Source organism: Chaetodon auriga, chromosome 2 (genome assembly GCF_051107435.1).
Source record: "Chaetodon auriga isolate fChaAug3 chromosome 2, fChaAug3.hap1, whole genome shotgun sequence".
Lineage (NCBI taxonomy): Eukaryota > Metazoa > Chordata > Actinopteri > Chaetodontiformes > Chaetodontidae > Chaetodon > Chaetodon auriga.
In genome coordinates, this window is record NC_135075.1 from 15,562,759 (window position 1) to 15,580,845 (window position 18,087).

Here is an 18,087-nt window from a genome sequence, read left to right on the forward strand (position 1 = left end):
ATCCACTACACGCTGCAGTGTGAGTTCAGGTAAGGACGCTCAAAGTCCACTTCGATGACGTCTGAAACTGTCAAGTAAGATCAGCTTCAGGTCTGCAGTGCAGTAATCCTGAATATGGCTCTAATTAGAGCTTGTTTCTATCAACACATAAGAATCACAGAGATGAGGAGTTTGTCAAACTTGAACACATGGCCCATCTTCTCCCTCTGCTTACTGTTTAATGAACAGGAGATTTGTGGTGGGACTACTGCATTAGCCTGGGCCACCCTGGAAGTGTGCGACGCCTCAGCAGACCTGCTCGAGATCATCCGGTGCACCAAACTCATGCACACTGTTTATGGCAGCTGGTACTCAGACAGTCTCACTCGTTATAAGCAGACTGTGGGTGGCAGCCATTATTCATCCTTTATAGTTTGAAAGCAAAGTTTTTTTTTAAAGGTAGGCTGTATTGGTGGACTTCCTGCAGCTTCCTTCCACTTAAGAGTGTCAGAAAGGTTGTTTGAGACCTGTTAACAAAGAAATGGTGACAGACTCATGGGATCATACAGGTATGAATGCTGACTGCCATTATTCACAGCAGGGCAGTCTCATGCGTAGTGGAGATAATAAAATACAGCTGCTGCCACCACCACGACCACAAGAGAGCAAGAAAGTGAAGTGACAGAAACTGACAAATGATGGTTTGCTTTGCACATGGAACAATATTTGGTTTTTGATTCTCCAGCCTGCATCATTAACTCCAGGCAAGATGTTCACGTTGTTAGCCAAACACCATTTTGTAGCCGTTAGCTCATTTAATGGTTCTTGGCTTCTGGAGCTGAATCTGTCATGTTCTTCTGCAGTTGAAGTCTAAAGGCTTTAAGGTTCAACATGCTGCACGATCAGAATTAAACTATCGTTAGCATGCTTGCTAGCTTAGACACTGCATCTCGCATCTTTGCCTGCTTGTATGGTTGTATGGTTTAGTCTACTTGGGTTCATCATGATATGCATTAGTGTAACTTTAGTTTATGATAGTGAGGAATCAGATTGTAACCTGGGGACTGTGTGCTGTTGAGATGAGTTTGAGTAATGCCTTGGACCCTTCGCTTCCTTTCTCTTCTCCTCTCACCTCCTTTCCCTGAACGACTCTCGGTCAGCTGGGGTAGGTGATGTATTGATGCACTTACCCAGCTGCAGACCGCTGGGAACCAACGTGTGCTGAAAAGGAAAATCAGCACTGGAGCCAGGAAAATCTCAGACAAGGTGAACACTCTTCCAAGTTCTCTTTGCAAAGACTTTGGGTTTTTCCATCACGCCTGGTCACACAAACCTCCACTGCAGCGTGAATGTTAGAGCTGCACCCTTTTAAGAGTTCATTATATCCCTGGTGCATGCTCAGCAGTGTGCCACAGTGATATACCACCAGGAGACCTACATAAACAGGCTAAGACAAACGGCACGCACTAAGAACCATCTCTCTTCTGTAACCTCCCGTGCCCTGATATCAGACATGATTGGTGGGGCTGGCTGCAGCAGGGAGCATGGGAAATCCCTTATGGGAAAATTCTTTATCTTTATAATGTCTGGTGCTATTTCTCCTCTGAATTGATGAACAAAGAGAATATGTAAAGGCGAAGGTGAAGTGATCATTAGCTTATCTAATGCACATATGTCACTCTTTTGTATCAGTGTTCTTTTCTTTCTTTACTTTGCTCAGAACTAATTGTGCCATTAAGCACTGTGTGTGGATGAGTTGGTACCACCTGTGAGGCAAAAGCACAATAAGAGCAGAGACCAAGTTAAATGAGGCAGGGGGCTGTTAGTGAGACGTTATACTTCATAAAGCAAAGGCAAGAGTAAACTTCTGCTGTCTGCAGCCAGCTGCTTCGCCTCTCTTCTGCACGGACACATGGGGAATTACCTCATCGAGCACACGGCGCGCTGTGTTGATACAGCCTCTGTTTCTGGCCTGTAAATAGCTCCGTCGTCCTGTTTAAAGCCTCTCTGAAGGATTCAACTTTTTTTGATCAAGAACAGAACTTTTTTTTTGAGAACACTGAGTCCCTTGGTCTAATGAGTGTGCTCAAAAAAGGAACTCAAATGCCCTTATTAGTCCTGGAACAGCTACAAGTCTGCACATCTGAGACATTATCATCTTTTCAATTTAGCCTTTTTTTTTAACTACACTAAACTATAAACTCCATCATGCACAGCCTGAGTATCATTTCTAATGAAATGAAATTAATACTGCAGAGTAAACGTCTCCTTTGGCTAATCCAGCAGTGAGGAGTCACTGTCCGACTGTAATGAGCTGCAATGAAACTCAGATGACGGGATCTTCATCCAAATACAAACTAAATCAGGCAGTAAGTCAGGCAACCACACATATCCCCTGTCACATGAATAATATAAACGAGGTGTGTAGAGTTTACATTATGAGAACATCTTTATTTTCCATTAGCTTAGTTGAAGCATATAAAAAGTGAAAAACAGTCATATAAAAATAAAGTGACTCTGAGGATTATCCAGTCTGTACATGGCTTTACATGAAAAGTCAGATGTAGCCAATGATGTCTTTGCAGATTATGGGCTGTCGGCTGCCTGATTTCATGAGGGCTGCAAAGCGGTAAAAGTCTGTGTCCAGCTCATTAATGCCCAGGTGAGACTGGTGGAAAAAAGGGACTTTAGCCTGCGAGGCCACAACTGGACAGGACAGCCGTTTTGGAGCGTTAGCAGCTCTGTTAACATGAGCAGAGTCTGAGGGTCTCATCCTCACTCTGTCCTCTACACTCTTAGAAAACCCAACCAATTTCCTCCTCATGTTGACAAAGAAGCCTCTTCCCAGCCTGCGTCTTGAGTTTGGCTTCACCTCAGTAGGCTCGGGACAATCTGGCAAGTCCATCCAGTTCTGTATGAGGTCTGCAAAGCTGTTGTCACCCAGAACCAGAGGCTGCCGGTTGCGTCCTCTGGTTAATAAAGAGTTTGTCCAGTCCTCAGCGTCGCCGACCTCGAATGACGTCCACCTCTCCAGACAGGCGTCAGAGGTGGATTTGGGTCGAATGCGTCCGCTTGGGGCTCTGTTAGTGCGGAGGCAGGCTGAAGATGACACCCGCACATTCCTGGTCCTCCTGAGAACCACCCCTTCATCCTGCCACGATGCCTCAGAGTAGCCTGAATCGAACTCTAGACTTTTCTGACTGCTGGGAGAGCCCAGGCCCAGTCCGAGGCTCAGGCCCAGCCGGCTGCTCGAGTCGTCCTCCTCCTCCTCCAGAGGACTCGCCAGGCAGCAGGCGGAGTCGTAGGTACTGGCCGAGCTGGCGTCAGACATCCGCAGGCGTGCGCGTTGTTCTCGTTGCAGTGCTCGCTGCTGACAAGCACGCGCCATCGCAGAGTGTCGCACTAAAGCTGGGAGTTGGGTGGTGATGGGAGCGAGGGGGCATCTGGCTGCAGGGCAGGCCTTCCGCAGCTGTTTCAGGTCTTGCAGTGACCTCATCATATACCGCATCTGCTCCCGTAAGCAGTCACCTGAGTCGCGTAGGCAGAGCTGAGGAGACAAAAGAGAAGGGGTCAGACAAAAGTTTGACAGACAATCAAAGAGAGAGCAAAAGTGGATTTGGAAAGAAGCTGGACACTTCAAAGCCTTTTCGATGAGCTGTCACAGAATGGCTCAAATAATAACAAGAGCTGAGTAAATGCAGAGTCTCACAGGGACAGATTCATGGGCACGTTCAGGCTTGCACACAGTTTCAACCAATGAAAGGACACCTTTGCTCTTATTGTAATCTTAAAGGCCAGCCAACCTGCTCGTCAAAAGAACACGCTTCATCCATAGACAGATTTCAACACAAAGGAAATCTATCCGTTAATTTCTTCGGCCACACCAACAACGTCAGTGAACGCCCTATTTTCATTGACTCAGCTGTGATTCAACTGAAAACCCAGACAGATGTTATTACAGAGACAGCTGCACTAATGTCCAACCTCAACTATTTATCTACACACTGAGATTACTGCAGGAGCAAAAGTCAAAACATCTGCAGGGAATCAAAGGACTAACTGGGCCCTGGACGATCTTGATTTAGCGACAGGGGTCCTGCCTCTTTAAGGGGGCAGCGTGCCTGCCAATGAAATTCACCACTAACACTGAGCAATATAATACTCCAGTTTCCTCTCTGACTCACTGTGCTGATTGGACAGAATCAGCCAGTGAGCAGCGGTGGCTCACTCTCAAACTCAAACAGGGCATGAGAGATCATGTGACGGTGTGTGTGTGAGAGTTTAAGAGTAGACGTAAAGCAAAGGAACAAAGATGGGGGCCCATATTCTCGATGAACACAGTCTGGCCGGGATACTCTATGAGCTCATGCTCTATGTGCTTCATATAAGCAAGTGCTACTTTCATTTAAATCTTGTTGAAAACAGCACACGAGACCTTCAGAGTCTGACCTGACAGAGGGGTGAGATATGGAAGGAAAAGCAGCAGTGGAGACACACAGGACACAGGTTGACATGTGACCACAGAGGTCACAGCCAACATAACAGCACACTTCTTTCCTCCACTAATGTCAGCAGACTAACCTCTGCTCTGACTCCTCACTGTGCATTTAAGTATCTGACCCTGCCGAAAGACCTTCTGCCCCCCTTTGGTTTTCATCATAACTCTGCGAGATGTTGCAAGAACTCGAGAAAGTATCAGAAGTACAAAGTCATGGAAGGGAAAAAGCAGGAAATACAGACTGCATATAAGAATACACAATATATATAATATAATGCAATCTAATGTTTTGTCATATGGTTAAAATAAGCTGAATCCTTACTCAATAAAACCTATGAATGCCATCAAACTGTTAAATATATCTGCATATGCTGCATAACTTTTAGAAAATAATCATTACTGCAACAACACAGTTCACACTGTGGAGGCATCTGAGCATCACTGGCCGTTCAGCCGTCTGCTGAAGAGCTGCACTGGCAGATGTTTTCTCCATATGAGGGAGGACAACCGGACAGATCTTCTGTTCAGATTTTACTAAATACAGTTTAGGCTATACGTCATTTTATTTGTAATATTCGCTCGAAATGAGTAATATTAACCGCAGCTCGAGATTTTATTATTTTTTAAAGTATAAAATAGATGATCAACTCACCATTTCTTTTCCTCTCATCCGTAAAGCTCAGATCCTGTAAGAAAAATGATGGACCGCTTTTAAAACAAGAGCGCGCGCACACAATCACTCTGAGATCTCACAGCACCGTCTAAAAGTACGCAAATCATACACACACTCACTTTTATGTGGCAGAGGAGCCAAACGTCCCGCTCGGTTCAGAGCTGCTGCGGGCCACAGTGTCACCTGGAGGGATCCGGTCCTGACTCCAGTCCGCTTCAGCGGAGGATGAGGTGCTGAGTGAGACGTTCGGCGCGGCTCCACCGCTTTTCACAGATCGGCGCTCCGCGGCCAGTTACAGCGACTGGTGTCTGAATGAGCCAATCAGAGCGCAGGGAGCTCACTCACACACACACACACACACACACACACACACACACACACACACACACACACACACACACACACACACACACACACACACACACACACACTTCTGTGCGAAAAGGAAAGCGTCTTGATTTGGACTTTAGACCAGTGTTTTGTTCTTTAAAGCAGAGCTTTTTGTCTCAATATGACGGGGGAGGACTTCTTCCACTCAGTTAATGTTGGAAGTATAATTGCAGGAGAGCAGCAGGAAGACTCTGATGTGGTTTCTTTGATTCTCACTTTGACTCCAAGTTCATGTCACTTCATGTTCATTCTGTTGAACTGGCTGAAATTTCACAGTTGAAGATTCACTTTGCATTATGATCTATCTTCATGGCAAATCTATTGTTTACTTCTATTAATTATTTAGTCTACAACATATAGACTGAACAGAAGTCCAGTTTCCCAAAGCCGAAGGCCACATCTTCAAAGCCTGTTTAGCTGACCAATGATCCAAAGACATTCAATTTATTATTACAGAAAACCATCAATAGTGAGATTTGGGGAGCTGAAATTTTTGGCATTTTTCTGGAAAAATTGACTTAATGATTGATCAACTAATTGTGCTGCATCTGTCTGTATAAGTAAACCTTGGAAAGATGCAGGCAAGATATGTTTTTGACTTCCTATTGCAGAAACAATGCAAACTTTTGCTCTGCATCTTTTTTTTTTTTGCTGCTTGTAATTTCAGCAGTGTCACTGAAGCTCGTCCTGCTGGTGGCTCTTTGCAAATCACTGAATCAGACTGTAAACAAAACGCCTAAATGTAAATGTATTAATCTGCAACCTAATTGGGCATTGAGCCTGCAGCCCTGACAGTCATTTGGCACTCGACCTTCCATTCACTCGACTGAATGGATGGAGTACAAGTGAATGGGTGTTTATGCAAATCCAATGGGCTGAGAGGAATGCATCTGTTCATGACTGCTGGGGGGACAGAGCCACATCTGATGGCCGGCTGTTCAGGTGCAGATTTGTCTCCACAGCATGGTCAACATTAGCATACAGGTACCTCCACAGCATGTCCCAACCTGCTTTACTAACTTGACTCTAACACATATGTAAGGCATAATACAGCCTTTAGCATGATGGTAGCATGACTGATCACATTAAAGTCTACCTGTCCTAGGTTCATCTAGATAAATCACATACTCAAACACACTCATTTGACTCTTTCGGGGAGATTTGAAGCACTTTCATACAGAAAAATAGCATTTGTCATTTCCCTGCTGAATTCTCTGTCTAAAGCTGACATCCTTGAACATAAAGCTTCAGCAGACGCAGAGACTTTCATTAGAGAATGAAAATAGTCATTTGGCAGAGTGCAGGTTCCCGAAAACTGCAGGCTTTCACTTATATCAACATTATGCTTCTAAAAACACTCACTCCATTAAGGATGGTGCCTCCAAAAGCCCTCCACTCTACCCACCCCCCCCAGCCCCCAGCCCATACACTCCGCTCTGTGCATTAAGTAATTACAGGGGGCTGCTAATGGAAATGTGATTATTTCAATTTTCAAGACAGGCTGATCTTTAATTCTGAACATCTCTGCTTTTCTGAATGCCTGATGGATATACGTATTAGTATATTATATATTATTATATTATATTAGTTATCGGTGCTTGAACACAGTCGATGCCTGTCAGGGTCACCGATGAATAATTTGCTCTCCTTCTGTATAATACTTGATCATAATCATGCTGATGGTTTGTTAACAGTTTTCTCTTGACAGTTAAGTCATAAATATTGCAGTGGTGATGCCCATTAAGGCTCAGATTGATCAGGTAAACAAACCAGAAGTGCAAAACACAATCGTACATCTCTAAGTCCTGTTTTAGTCCAGCCTTACAGATCCAGAGCTTTGATCCTTGTCGGTCTAACACTGTCAGGATGTTTCAGATGAGAATCGTTCATATCAGATATTCACTGCAGTGGCTCAAAGCTTTAATACAAGCAGCAATAAATTCATTGATCCCAACATTTCAAAATAAAATATCTGCAGTCAGTGTTCACTTTTTTCTTTGACAGTAACACTGAAATGTTTCACTGGTGAGGTCTTAAACCAGAGGCTTTGTGCCTCTGAGAGGCTGGATGGTGGAGCTGGTCTTTCAGATGCAGACTTACAGCGCCCTCTAGAGACAGCTCTGCCAAAGGGTGCAGAAAACTGGATTCAATCAAATCGCAGCAGTTTGCTCATCTTAGTGCATGATGGGGTAGTACTTCTGTGTATTCTTTAATATCACATATTATTCTTCAAAAAACCCTGCATATTTAATATTGCTTTTATTTCTATGGATTGTTGCTGGTCATCGTCAGTGTGTCAGTGTATTCCTGTGGCCTGTGTGCTAACGTCTGCCTGTAAAGCCAAGTTGCCGGTGTGGCCAATGTTAGCAAAGTCAAACTCTGGTGAAAAAGTGGCTGAGAAAGCACCAGTGATCACGGTTGTTCAGTTTTACTCCATACAGTAGCTCCCCGTGATTTTATTTTGCTTTTAATTTGGTAATCAGAGAAAGCTAACCAACAAAGTAAGAAGTGTCTTCTTCTGTGGATAATTATAAATTGCTGTAGACTTTGAGAGGCTCAGCTCCTTCAGTGTTCATTTAGCCGTGTTAACTGTATCTGGTCATGATCGTACATGTGAATGAAGACTTGAATGAACGACCTCGGTGTAAACCTTTGCTCCAGCTGGCCACTAATGAGACATGTCAGCTGATATTGAACTGTGTTTGTCTGCTAGTGATTTTGCATTCCACAGAGTTGTATTTTTACTTTCAGGAGTTAATGACGATGCTCCACAGATCCAGTAATGTTCTCATAATGCTGCGAGTCTCCAGGTCATCTGCCTCTGCAGCTCTCTGTAGTTTGCTGTTACTTGTTCTGAATCTGTCTCAGTGGGTGTATTACTATTCTGGAGGGCATCTGCAGAAGACTGTCAGGGTGAGATTAGGGGAGGGTCAGTGCACTGGGAGCATTAAGCTAATACAAGCATCATTAATTAGTCCTCTTATCTGTGTGCTATGGATTGCACCATGAACAGCCTCTCATTTACTTCATATGACCCAGAAATAAGACAGGTTGGAGCATATTGTAACGACATCTGTAATAGTTTACATCCAGCAGTGAGTCTTGATGTCCACCATTGTTGAGACACATAATGTGAGTAATGAAAATACAATACAAACTAGCTTCAATAATACACTGTCCATCGTCTGTCCTTGTCATTTCTTCTCCTCAGATGGGCTTTTTCTGTCTCTTTAGGTTATAGTCAGAAAGATGTCTGAGACCACTGAGGTGAACATGGAGCTCCAGCTCAGAGACAGATCTGGAAAATCAGTTGGTGAAGAGAGTGTTATGTCCTTGCCACAGTGTTTTTAGTTAACTTCTGATTCGGTTATCATACAAAGCACAATTGTATTGGAGAAAAATCAAGCGCGGAGCATGAATGCTAAACTGAGCTGAATGACATTGACCACTGATGTCTAACTCAGTGGTACTTCAGTACATATGTAGGTATACATTTATAACTGATGGCATGCACATGATGTGTCCACTAGATGGCGCCGTGAACCAGTTTAACGACATGTCTCCAGTAGGAAGGTGTGGTTGGGTTGACCTGTGTGTGCTGACTGCATAAAACTGAGTAATTATTCTACCAAATAAGAAAAGGCCAGGAAAGCCAAAAAATGAGTTTTAAAAGTGAGACCTGAAACATTTAAAGCAGAAATAACACATTCTTCCTCTTACAAATGAAACGTTTAGATATTGCTTTGTAACAAACATTATTGGCTAATTTTACTGACTTCCTGACTGTTCTATAATAGAGCTACTATTTTAGCATTCACCACTAGCCCGTATCAGTCGCGTGTGGTCACTGTTGCTGTGCAGCTCAAGTCACACAGTCTGGTTTCAAACCTAAAGTGAACATAAATGAACGTGGTTCCTGTGCAGTTTTAGGGTTATGTTAACGTTTTCAGTTCAACAAGCAGACAGCATTGCTGGCAGCATTGATTGCTTTAATGGAAAGAAGCTGCTTCATATTACTTACTCCCCTTAGTCACTTGAAGCTGTGTGCACTTGACATGTCAGACTTTTGTTTGTTTTATTCTGGCAACCAAACCAAACACGAGAGCAGCTCATCTCATAAATGTGTTCCTTCCTTCCTGGTGGAGGATGTGATGACTGAAATCATCTTGTCCGGTAAAAACCTGCTCTGGCCTCCATGACTGAAACTGGCCACTGTTATAAAATCAATACAGTTACTTTAATTGTGTAAAAATGTCAACTCATTCTATAGAAAGCCAGGATTACTCTAAACCCCAAAGTACAAACGTGTGTGTGAAGCTCAACAGGTGACACTAAAGGAACAAAACAGAGAGGAAAAACAATGTGCAAGAGTCAGGTGATCTCTACTTTTATTTAAATTAAATCATATAGGACTTTTAAAGCATTTTAATATTTACCAAAAACACTAACCTTTTTCTGAATTAGATTTTCGTCTCTCATTAATAATCACTACGTATTCATAGGTGCTAGGCAGAAAATGGAAGAAAAAAATATAGGCGCACAGTAGGTCAAACAGTACTGAAAGCATATCTAGGAATTGGTTGTAAACAGAAGTCAAGGCACAAACATACTGCAACAGACATGGAAATGGTACTATAAAAGTGAGAGAATGTTAGGTACACACATACTTTAAATACCAGTTAAAATTTTGCCGTCATTTCCCCCTGCATGTGAAGCCTTTTTTTTTTTTTTTTCTTTTCAACGTTTTAATACTTTTTATTTTGATTTTGTAGGAATGTTAGATAATTTGTGCAGATTACAGAGCTAATACTTGCCACGTTGAGTCATGCAGAACAATATACGCGTTGACTACGAATGATGAACTTATGTAAACATTATAAAAAAAAAAGCTCTTTCCTTTATCGATCACGCTCTACGTCCATGCCTGTGCTTCACCTCTTAAAAAATAAGCTTCATGTGATTAAAAGTTTAATAATTTGCACATCAGAATTTCTAAAAGTAAAATGAATGCATTTATATAAAAAAGTTTTCCTTTGCCTCCTCTAGTAATTGAAAATAAAGAAGAAGAAAAAAAACAAAAAAACAAAAATACAATAATAAATGTTGATTTTTGTGGTCATAGCCCAAAGAGTTAACGATACAAGTGACTGGATCAGCAATCCTTGAAATCCCACAAGGCTCGTCGGGTTTTCAGTCTCTTAGGTGTCTTTATAAAAAGCAGATCAAAGCAGAAATCGTGGTTGGCCAGTGCAGTCATTCATGATGTGTGTATATTCCCCTATCTTTATGGTCGCCGGAACGGTTCAAGTAAGCTGATGAAGCAGAAAAAAAAACACACACGAATCAGTCATTACAAACAGGCGTCAGTTTGGGACTTGATAGAAATCTGAATCACTTCCCGACTTTTCTCTGAACTCACCTTGACTCTTCCTCAGACACGGTTTTAGAAGAGGCCACAGTCCTTCAGGTTGTTCTTGATGATGACGTCAGTGACGGCATCGAACACAAACTGCACGTTCTTGGTGTCGGTGGCGCAGGTGAAGTGGGTGTAGATTTCCTTGGTGTCCTTCTTCTTGTTCAGATCCTCAAATTTGGTCTGGATGTAAGCCTGGGCTTCCTCGTACTTGTTTGGGCCTGAGGGACACACAGTGCTGGGGTTAGTAGAGCTGACAGAGGGGATGGGACAGTTTATGATCCGCATGGACTCATTTCATTAAGCCTCATCATGTTCTTCATGATGCTGAATCCATCAGTCCTGGTGCCGCGCTTCCTCTCGTATTACTGTTAAACTCGAGTCACACAGATAAGCATTTGTTTCTCTGAAGATAAACCACCCAGCGATGTTTGAAAAAGCCAGGCAGTCATTTAACAACACTTACTGAATGTATTTCCCAAATCCTCAAAGACTCTTGTAGCCATCTGGATGAAAAGACGATTTCATTCAGCTGATTCTCACCCCAACAAAGATGAGCGCTCAACGACTTCGCTTAATTTATACAATATGAACTAAAGTCTGAACAATTTTATTAGCAGACATGCTTGTCTACAATGGGGTTACTTTGTATTACTTTACATGTTCATGCTAACAGCAGCAAGTGTTGCTGAACAACCTTCTGGGTGTTTCCTGGGTGATCACTATTCAGGCAAACAGCTGCTTCTCTCTGTGACTTGAAAGTAATGGTAATACAAAAGAGGCACAAACCAGGGCTGGATTTTGCCTTTTTTATACTTCTGTTTCAGGAACTAAGAAGTAAAACTGGAGGGAAGTGCCCCCGTCACACCCTACTGACAGAATATTTGACTTGTTTTAAAAAGGTTTAGTTTGAGACTGATGTTTGCTTTCTTGTCAATCATGCAGGTGTAAAAATTGAAAAGAAACCCATTAAGTGAAGCTCTGTCTCTATGTCCTGTGCTCAGACTGTACCAGTGTACTCAGGGAAGCAGATGGTCAGAGGGCTGTGGGCGATCTTCTCCTCGAACAGGTCCTTCTTGTTGAGGAACAGGATGATGGACGTCTCTGTGAACCACTTGTTGTTGCAGATGGAGTCAAACAGCTTCATGCTCTCATGCATCCGGTTCTGGGTGGGACGGGCACAAATGTGGAGATAAAGAGATTATTAGAGAGCACAACTAGGGCACATAAAGGAAATGAGTTCACTGAACACCCAAACCTCCCTCCCCCTTTAAATCACCCTGGGAATGGGCTCTGCTGTGAAATGCATGCAAAGCAAAGGGGCATAAGCTGAGCTCACCATCTCCTCGTCCTCTGCCAGGACCAGGTCGTAAGCGCTCATGGCTACACAGAAGATGATGGCCGTGACTCCCTCGAAGCAGTGGATCCACTTCTTCCTCTCTGACCGCTGGCCGCCAACATCAAACATCCTGCACAGGGACGCAGTGTAAACATGATGGGTTTTTTTTGTTTTTGTTTTTTTTTAGCGGATGGGAGTGAGAGCAGAACAAACAACACTTTTTCACACTGACAGACAAGCCGAGCAGCTTCAAGGTCCCCCTCTGGAAACATGTGCTCGCTCTCTCTCTCTGCCTCTTCCTCTCTTCAGGGCAGGGTGTTTGGCTGCACAGGCTTTGTCATTTTCCTGGCATTTGTTGGCATTTTGGTTCAGTGCAGTTGCTGTGGTAACAGGCGGCCTTAAGACAGGTTGAGCCATTGTCTGCTCCAGTGAAAAACCGGCTCAATCTGCGGGCTTCAGGACTGAGAGTGTCCCGAAGGCGTACTTCAGCAAGTCCCCCGCAAAATATTGAACAACGTTTCCAGAAAAGGGGCAGCCTTCAGACAGGCTGAGGCGCGGCGTGGCAGCAGGTTTCTCACTAACATCCTCCATGACTTATTCATGAAGATGGAGGGAAGCTAGATGGATGAGAGAGGCTGGACAGTGCCAGACATCCCCTATTGATAAGACCTTTTCCACCAAATTTGCTCTGAGTTCTTGAACCGGCTCCATTCAGGATTCTTGGAACCTTGGTGTTAGTGAACCAGTCTGCGCTCCTTCCAGAACCATTGTGATCAAGGACGTTTCATCAAAGGGCCGCGTTGCATAATGTGTTTCTTCATTATAGATATTAATTTTTATCCAAAAAACACGTATGGACCCACTATTAATGATAAGAAGACATAAAAGATGAAGACGAACGGCCTTCTCCAGCCTCTTTCCAGCCAGTAGAACATGACACAGCAAATGTATTTTTGGCTGAAATGCTCTGAATGGTTCAAAATTAGGTGCACGAACCAGACCAGAACCTGTTCCACTGGTGGAAAAGAAGTACGAGAGGGAGCTTTTCATCTGCAGCGTGCCAGGGTGACACACTTTGTAATAATTCTACATTTGTCCTGCTAAGCAGTTTTCACTCTGCAGAATTTGGTTCATTAGAGCAGAACTTTGAGTCTCGCGGACCGCCCAGTTTTAGGCTGAGTAAGCAGAACTCATTATAACAGTGACACACTTTAGACTGTTTACATCAGGACTGCGCTCGTCTCCAGCACTGCTTACATAAGCTAAATATAACACAGCAGCACAGCACAGCGCTGAGGAGCTGCTGCAGGTAAACATGTGCCTGTAGGATTTGATTTGTGTTGTCCAAAAAGACATAAAATAAATCAGGACGTAAATATGAGACTTAAATATTACACACGGACACACAGCAGGCCCAGGAGCGCGCGCACACACACACACACACACGTCTTTTCATCTCCACTGCCTTGATAAAACAGCTGAAGTCTGACTGAAAAAACGTCTTTAGACAGTTAACAAACAATTTCCTCTTTTGTTTCCGAAGCTTTAGTGGTGACTAATGTCTCCATCAGATATAAAGTATAATGTGTTTGTACGTGGTTTGAGGAGTGACTACAATCTTCAGATTTCATTGTCACAGTGAGGAGTATATCATTATCAGAACACATAAACACAGTGACATTTACACTGTGAAAAACAGGCAATTTCTCAGAAATATGGCTGAAGACTGGCATCCAAAAGTACAGACAGTAATAATGACTCTGCGCCATAATGCATTTTTTCATTACTATTATGTGTAATCCTGCCGTGATAACCATGCAGTTATTAAAAACCCACACATATGCATATTGTTTGTGCAGGATTACTTCTTCTGTGTGTGAGTGTACGGAGTCCCCACTGCGACAGCACCGAGTGGGATGAGCTGTTTGGGTTAAAGACGTCTTGAGCTCAGTCGCTGAAATGAGACAGCAACTTCAAAACAACTCCACAAATCAGAAAAACAAATGTTTTCCTCTCTGTGAACTTCATGAAATTTCCAAAAAGGGGAATCACTGTGCGCTGGCAAACACACTCCACACTTACAGTACAAACTTACGCATGACTCATAAGCACAACCGCGGATGAACTGTCCTCAAGTGACGGCTATTATTGTTAAAACACAGTGAAATACTTCATTTTTATGTATTTTTGATAAAGTTTAGTACTATTGCAGTGATGCATTGAGAAAGTTTTGGAGTTCAAAATGGGTGGCACTGCTTTTCTAATGACTGATGTATCAATAAACATGCTTACTGTGCAAATCTACACATGCGAAATGTCTCAACAATTCAAAATGAAATGCGGTGAGACAGTTCAGGTGGTGAGCATAAGCCTCATCAAACAGTTGCTGTCAGTAGTTTATTAGCAGAGACGGCTCTTACTGCAATGAAGATGGCCCACCTGTGCTATTAAGCACAGCACCTGATCAGCTCAAGGGGCGCTTGGGGCCCACCAAGAGAGTAAATCAGAGAGTTATGTCTGTCTGCAAGTGAAATGAAACGCTGAGCTGCATAATACAAACTGCTGTCGTGACTGCACCTTCAACAATGAGCTTCAGCAGTCGAAGAAAAACTTGTCAAAGTGGGATCTTACTTGAAGTGCAGGTCCTTGAAGGTGAAATGTGTTTCCACGATGCCGGTGGTCTTCACTCGGGTCCGCAGCACATCTTGCTGTGTGGGGATGTAATCTGGCTTGGCTATCCTCTCCAGGTCGTTTAGGTAGCTGAGGGGAACGTGGACACAAACCATATATGTCAAATTAACAGCGCTGTCCTTCAGGTCAGCAGAGTGGAAGGATATTAAGCTGTTACGTTGAGGTCAGGTGTAAAGGAAGACTGTCCAGTCCCCTGTGTTCCTTCACACAGACCTGAGAGGAACACAAGGGCCTCACGCTGGCAGCAGCTTCGTTACAGCAGCCTCAGTTACAAATGAACGCAACTTGTGACATGTAACAAATTGTTCTAAGAAGCTTCAGAAAGTCTTTACAAATCGCACTCGAAGCTTCACCTAAAAACCATCCGAATCGTCAGGTCAGCAAAACGGGTGAAGCGTGGTCAAGAACAGCTCTGGTAGCTGCAGTGTTAAATCTCCTTTGGCAACAATCACAAAATGATGTCATGTGGTCAGTGATGAAAAGACTAAACCCTGCCAAGGGACACTGAGATGCTTGTCTTCTCACATCCACACACACACACACACACACACACACACACACACACACACACACACACACACACACACACACACAAAAGACTGACTTGTATTGAAATCCTCTAATATACTACAATAAGAGACATCACAGCACAAACAGCAGCCAAAACATTACTAATAAATAATAAACTCCAGCTTTGACGCACTTCAAGTCAATGTGTCGACATTCTGCTTCTCCATATTTTGTATTGTTTTTAGAAGAAGCAGTGCGTGTGGGTGGGTGTGTATGTGTGTGTGTGCGAACAAGGCCAAATAAAGCAATCCGACTTTTCGGGCCAGCATGCTGAAGCCGTGATAAAAGCCCTAAATAAAAAAACCACAATCAACTTTATCACATATGATGATACCGTGGGAGACACTCAAACGTATTTTCTGTCTATATCTCAGCACACACCCAAAAAAAAGGGTTGTTGTGTAACAAAGTGTTGGTGCGGAGTGTAATCCCATACAAGCCACTGCCCGGGCGTAGATATTAGAGCCTCTGCACCACTACTTCATGCCACATGTTTGACAGTTTAATCATAATCCTTCTCCCCACAGAGGTTTAGGCTGCTTTTGTAGTCCACACATCAGATACTGTAACACTGCTTGATTTGGCCATTGGGTTTATAAGCCTTGAAGATTAATTGAATTTGGGCGGCTCACACTCTACTAAGAAAAGGCACTCAGCTGCAGTGTGGCAGAATCATCGATGGGTCATTTTGTAAGGCTGCACAACCTCACTGTGCAAAATTTCTGTCACTGTGGTGAACGATTATCAGACACCTAGTGTGGAACCATCCAGTCTGAAGCCAGCGTGCATTTTTATACACAGTGACATGTAAAAAGGTCAGCCTTGTTTCCTCAAGTAATGGCAGCTGGATCCATCATTTTCAGAGTGTACAGTACATGTCCCCTTTCTATCAAACCAGAGAGAGAGAGAGAGAGAGAGAGAGAGAGAGAGAGAGAGAGAGAGAGAGAGAGAGAGAGAGAGAGAGAGAGAGAGAGAGAGAGAGAGAGAGAGAGAGGGGTCTCTGTTAATGTGAGCTGGACCATCTCTCCCTCTTTCTTTATCTTCCCCTTCCTTTCTCTGGCTCTCAGCAGGTGCTCAGACATGGATTATGGTCTAGTGCCAGACTCATTTAGTCCTCTCTTATAGCAACCAACTCTCTCAGCACCCCACTAAGCCGCGAGGAAACGTCGTATATTGTCCACTCTCCCAGCTACTAAACACGAGGCCGCGTCCGTCCTGTGCTTCCAGGTTGGCTCTGGCTTTGACGAGAGCAGCAAAGGAGAAAGGACAAGTTATGGTTATGCTGGCCAATACAAACAGGGAACAATATCACTCCCTCTGGAAGTTAAATACTGCCTTCACCGCAACACAATCATTTGTGAAACACTTAACACGCCCCTGACAGTTTATGGCACATTGTGGAGGTGTCACAGTATTATCAAAGGCCTTGTATTGAACAGAAGTCAGTGCAGTTTGTTCCTGCTGCAGCCTGCAGGCAGCTGCTGCTGAACGAAGGCTGAGGCTCTCCATTTTCTCTGGATGCCCATTTCAGAGCAAGAGTACATCCCTGAGGGTCAGAGTGATAGCCACCTCTCACCTCCTACCAGCAGCCTCCCACAATTACCCTCATGCTCCCTCTGTTATTACACTGGAACATTATAACAATGCGGCCAACAAATGGAGCACTCAGAGATGCGGGTAATTTAGGTAATTAAGACCTGAGGAAAGAGGCTTAGGTTGCTGTGTTGTTGCAGAGTAGAGACGCGACTGGTCTTAGAAGTGAAAGCCTCTGGTTAAACAAAACTGTAATGTCTTCATTATTAATAACTGTAGCTGCTCTCTGTGTGGAGCCATATTAACAATATGAGAGACAATAAAACCGAATCCAACACAGAAGAAACTTTTACAACCACTTTGATGATGCTGGATAAAACATATAAATCTGAATGTGATAACTTGTTAATCATTTTTGACATATACTCAATTGAAAACAGTACAGACACAATATATGTAGTGTTCAACCTCATCAACCTCACTGATTTGTGACGGGAAATGTGGCCATTGGCTGCAGTGTTAAGATTTATTTTGAATTGTGACATTTGGTCACCATGGATCCCTGTGCACAATAATGCACATTTTATTTTGGACCAGAGTAACCTTGCTGTCATTTCACGTTCTACGGGCACTCACTAGGCAGCAGAGTCATTGAGCTGGTACTCTCGGGCCCGTGTGAAGCAGCTCTGGACGCCGCCGTCAGCCCACAGTCGCTGGATGACGTTGGACAGATCTTCTGGCAGGATGCCTTGCTCCTCCGCTGCTGCTGACAGGGCAAACAGTTGGCGGGCATCATCCTGACAAAAAAAGACACACACACACAGACACACACACACACACCATTAGATTGATTAGATCTCTTAAAAAAGATATTAAGTTTATTAACGCTCATTATTTTTCTTCACTAGACAGAAGTGATACGCAAAGCGCTGCAGGGCAGCTGTCTTTTCACATAGACAGTAATCTACTTGTCTACTGCAAGGCCCAGTGATGAAGGCCTG

General features: G+C 43.6%; 2 protein-coding genes across 2 annotated transcripts in view; both read right to left on the bottom strand.

The window, feature by feature from the left end:
• Positions 1 to 2,405: 2,405 nt before the first annotated feature.
• LOC143331594 (PAK4-inhibitor inka2-like) lies at positions 2,406 to 5,405 on the bottom strand. Its single transcript, XM_076748644.1, has 3 exons — positions 5,270 to 5,405; positions 5,130 to 5,163; positions 2,406 to 3,526 (listed from the first exon to the last, which is right to left on the bottom strand). The coding sequence occupies exons 2-3, from the start codon at positions 5,145 to 5,147 to the stop codon at positions 2,537 to 2,539; spliced, it is 1,008 nt and encodes a 335-aa protein (XP_076604759.1). The 5' UTR covers positions 5,148 to 5,163; positions 5,270 to 5,405; the 3' UTR covers positions 2,406 to 2,536.
• Positions 5,406 to 9,911: 4,506 nt separating this feature from the next.
• The window catches only part of LOC143337608 (guanine nucleotide-binding protein G(i) subunit alpha-2-like), a 59,333-nt gene continuing 51,157 nt past the window's right edge, over positions 9,912 to 18,087 (bottom strand). The window contains exons 4-9 of the mRNA XM_076757244.1: positions 17,723 to 17,883; positions 14,924 to 15,052; positions 12,293 to 12,422; positions 11,965 to 12,118; positions 10,960 to 11,174; positions 9,912 to 10,852 (exon numbers count right to left, since the gene is read on the bottom strand). Coding sequence (XP_076613359.1) covers positions 10,984 to 11,174; positions 11,965 to 12,118; positions 12,293 to 12,422; positions 14,924 to 15,052; positions 17,723 to 17,883 — 765 coding nt within the window. The 3' untranslated portion in view covers positions 9,912 to 10,852; positions 10,960 to 10,983. The remainder of the gene's footprint in view (positions 10,853 to 10,959; positions 11,175 to 11,964; positions 12,119 to 12,292; positions 12,423 to 14,923; positions 15,053 to 17,722; positions 17,884 to 18,087) is intronic.